The sequence below is a fragment of the Sinocyclocheilus anshuiensis genome, unplaced genomic scaffold (assembly GCF_001515605.1).
Source record: "Sinocyclocheilus anshuiensis isolate Anshui unplaced genomic scaffold, SAMN03320099.WGS_v1.1 scaffold690, whole genome shotgun sequence".
NCBI lineage: Eukaryota > Metazoa > Chordata > Actinopteri > Cypriniformes > Cyprinidae > Sinocyclocheilus > Sinocyclocheilus anshuiensis.
In genome coordinates this window covers 263466-266816 of record NW_015547715.1, presented here as the reverse complement: position 1 = coordinate 266816, position 3351 = coordinate 263466, and the positions used below count along the sequence as shown (strand labels likewise).

The 3351-nt window shown below is 36.3% G+C and overlaps 1 protein-coding gene across 1 annotated transcript in view; it reads right to left on the bottom strand.

Annotated features, from left to right (window-relative positions):
• The window catches only part of LOC107704147 (zinc finger FYVE domain-containing protein 16-like), a 36733-nt gene that overhangs the window by 2714 nt on the left and 30668 nt on the right, over positions 1–3351 (bottom strand). Inside the window, 6 exon segments of the mRNA XM_016507009.1 lie at positions 131–307; positions 386–491; positions 1314–1476; positions 1568–1648; positions 2452–2602; positions 2688–2854. Of these exon segments, the coding sequence (XP_016362495.1) occupies positions 131–307; positions 386–491; positions 1314–1476; positions 1568–1648; positions 2452–2602; positions 2688–2854 (845 nt within the window).

The following is a 3351-nucleotide window of genomic DNA, read 5'->3' as shown; positions in this document are numbered from 1 at the left end:
ATTTTTTTTTTTTTTTTTTTTTTGACAACCGTGCAATTTTGATCTTACATTGGAAGATAGGTAGGTCTTAGCCCAGCAAGATATTTCTTAGAGTTTTTTAGCCAACACTGCTGTGCCCACAACAATTTACCATGTCTGAGTCGGTGGAGACACGGAGTGCGAGAGAGTTGAATCCATTCGCCAAGAGCACAGAGAGGTGAGGGCAGAGGGCGGCGCAGCTGGCGGTGGTGATCTCTCTCTGAAACTGAGCCGATGACGTGAGGACAGCAGACAGTGAGACGTCTGAAGACTTCAGCAGATAGAAGACCTGATGGGAGAGATAGGACATGAAGCAGAGAAGACACCAATAAAATTCCTCCTTTTGCAGGCATCATGCTGTACACACCTCAGTACACCTGATGGTTTGGCCGTCCATCTCAAACTCTGAGTCCTGTTGAATCTTGACGCTTGACACTCCCTCTAGAGACCTGCCATCCACCGGACTGATGACTCTGCAAACATGTTACACGTTATACTGTCTTAGGGGAATTATTTTTGACCTGACACAGCATCTTAACAGTCAAAGGAAGCTGAAAGAATGAATATTAAATAGTGCCTAATTAATGCAGCTAACATTTTCAAGGTCACTTGCAACATTGGCCAAATAGATCAATAGTGCTTTATCATTCAGTAAAGTGGTTATTCAGTACAGTATTGGCATACAAAACCTGCATAAGAAAGCATCTGATGAGAATGTACACTACTGGCCAAAAGTTTGGAATAATTAAGATTTTTTTTTTTTTAAGTATCTTCTGCTCACAAAGGCTGCATATATTTGATAAAAATACAGTAAAAATAGTGAAATATTATTACAATTTAAAAGAACAGTTTTCTAATTGCGTATTTTAAATAGTAATTCCTGTGATTTATTCCCGTGTTTTCAACATTGATAATAACAATGTTAACCAGCAAATCAGCATATTAGAATGATTTCTGAAGGATCATGTGACACTGAAGACTGGAGTAATGATGATGGAAATCCAGCTTTGATCACAGGAATAAATTTTGAATGATTTCTGAAGGATCATGTGACACTGAAGACTAGAGTAATGATGCTGAAAATTCAGCTTTGAATCACAGGAATTAATTTGAAAATATATTCAAATAGGAAACAGTTATTTTCAAATTGTAAACATATTACTGTTTATACTGTGTTTTGATCAAATAAATGCATCCTTAAGTGAGCAGAAGAGTTTTCTTTCAAAAACAGTAAGAAAATCTTAATTATTCCAAACTTTTGATAAGTGTAAATGTATCTGATAAATTGTTGGTACCCAGAGTTGACAGGTGCAGTCCAGTCGACCCAGCGTACATTCACATTTTCCCGTGTCTCATCCGAATCTGCCTTCCCACAGGGGATCTGAAAGTCAGTTTGGTCCCTGAGGGCCTGTCGTAAACCTTCCATGGTCTCCGGAGGGATTTGCACCATTAACCCGTCTAAAGATGAAGAAGGACAGTTTGACGATAAAACTTTTTGAGCATAATGACCTAAGGAAGTGTTTGAAAATGATTTGTGTGTCAGCTTTACCCTCCACAATGCTGGATTTGGCAATGAATCCTGATGAGGCTTTCAGAGCACCGTTAAAAACCACAAAACTAGCTCCAGTCACTGCAAAAGAAAGACAGGGTCCGGTGAGACATCCACTTATCATATTACATAACAAATATTATACAACAAACAACTTGAGTGATTTCACACTAAAACCTTTGGTGCTAACCAAAGTACATTTGAAAGTTTGGTTTTCCTAAAGATTTTGATCAAATTAAACTAGTTTTGCGATCCTTGTCTTGCAACTTGCAAGTATCACAGCGTAAATACAAAGATGTTTTAATATCACCTCAGATATAAAATGTTAGTACTGGTAAGATTAAATAATCATCAAAATATTTTTATGCATATAAATGAAAACGATTAAATACAATTTTTTCTTTGTGTTAATTCAGTCAAAAACAGTAAGAAAACATGCGTTGATTATTTTTCACGAATATATATATGTAGGTAAAATAATGTGTATTATGTAATATTATTTTTGTGTATATAAATAAAAACGATTAAATGTAATTTTTTTTCTTTGTGTTAATTCAGTCAAAAACAGTAAGAAAACATGCTTTGATTATTTTAAATAAATATATGTAGTTGAAATAATCTGTTTTATGTAATGTTATTTTGGTGCAAAAAAATTATTAAACGCATTTTCTTTATGTAAATTCAATTAAAAACCACTTTTCACTTGATTTTTCGATTTTGCATTAAATATTTTGAATCTACTTGACTACAATGGCTTGAAATTATTTAAATGTTGGTCCCTCTGATTGAAAAAGAAAACTGTTTTAAGACATTCAAGAGAATACACAAAGTTATTAAAGATTTTTAGCTATATCGCCCAGCTCTAGTAGAAGTGACTAACAAACCTCTCCTGGTTTTTCCTGGTATACTGTTGGCTTGCGTCTGGTAGCTTCCGTCCTCGTTCTGCATGCAAACCAAGTGAGAATCAGCCTCAGTGCTGAAACAGGCGCCGAAACTGATCACGTGTTCATTGGAGGAGTTCACCACCTTCAGCATCTATAACAGCCAGAACACCACAACACATTCAACAACACAATAACAATGATGCCTGACTGCTGCACAATTCAAATATAACTCTGACCTCATTAAACCTGGACTTAGGAATGTCGATGTAGCTGTTGCCCATCTCCATGTGCACTCGCAGACTTTCCACCACAGGTAAACTGTACTGGTAGTTCCTCAGATCCTGTGTCAGAATCAACAAAACTCAAGAATGAAGGTGGATCCAAAGATTTGGGGTTACAAGGCCTAAAGTTAAAGGGATAGTTCACCCAAAAATCTAAATTTGCTGAAAATGTCCTCACCCACAGGCCATCCAAGATGTAGATGACTTTGTTTCTTTAAGAGAACAGATATGGAGAAATGTAGCATTACATTACTTGCTCAGCAATGGATGCTCTGCAGTGAATGGGTGCCATCAGAATGAGAGTCCAAACAGCTGATAAAAACATCAAAATAATCCACAAGTAACCCACACCACTCCAGTCCATCAATTAGCATCTTCTGAAACCAAAAGAGGCATGTTTGTAAGAAACAAATCCATCATTAAGATAGTTTTAACTTCAAACCATCGCTTCCGGAAAATCTTAGACCATAATCCATAATAACATTTCCTCCAGTGAAATTTGTTTTTGTTTCTTACAAACACGCAGCTTTTCTCTTCACAAGACATTAATTGATGGACTGGAGTGGTGTGGATTACTTGTGGATTATTGTGATGTTTTTATCAGCTGTTTGGACTCTCA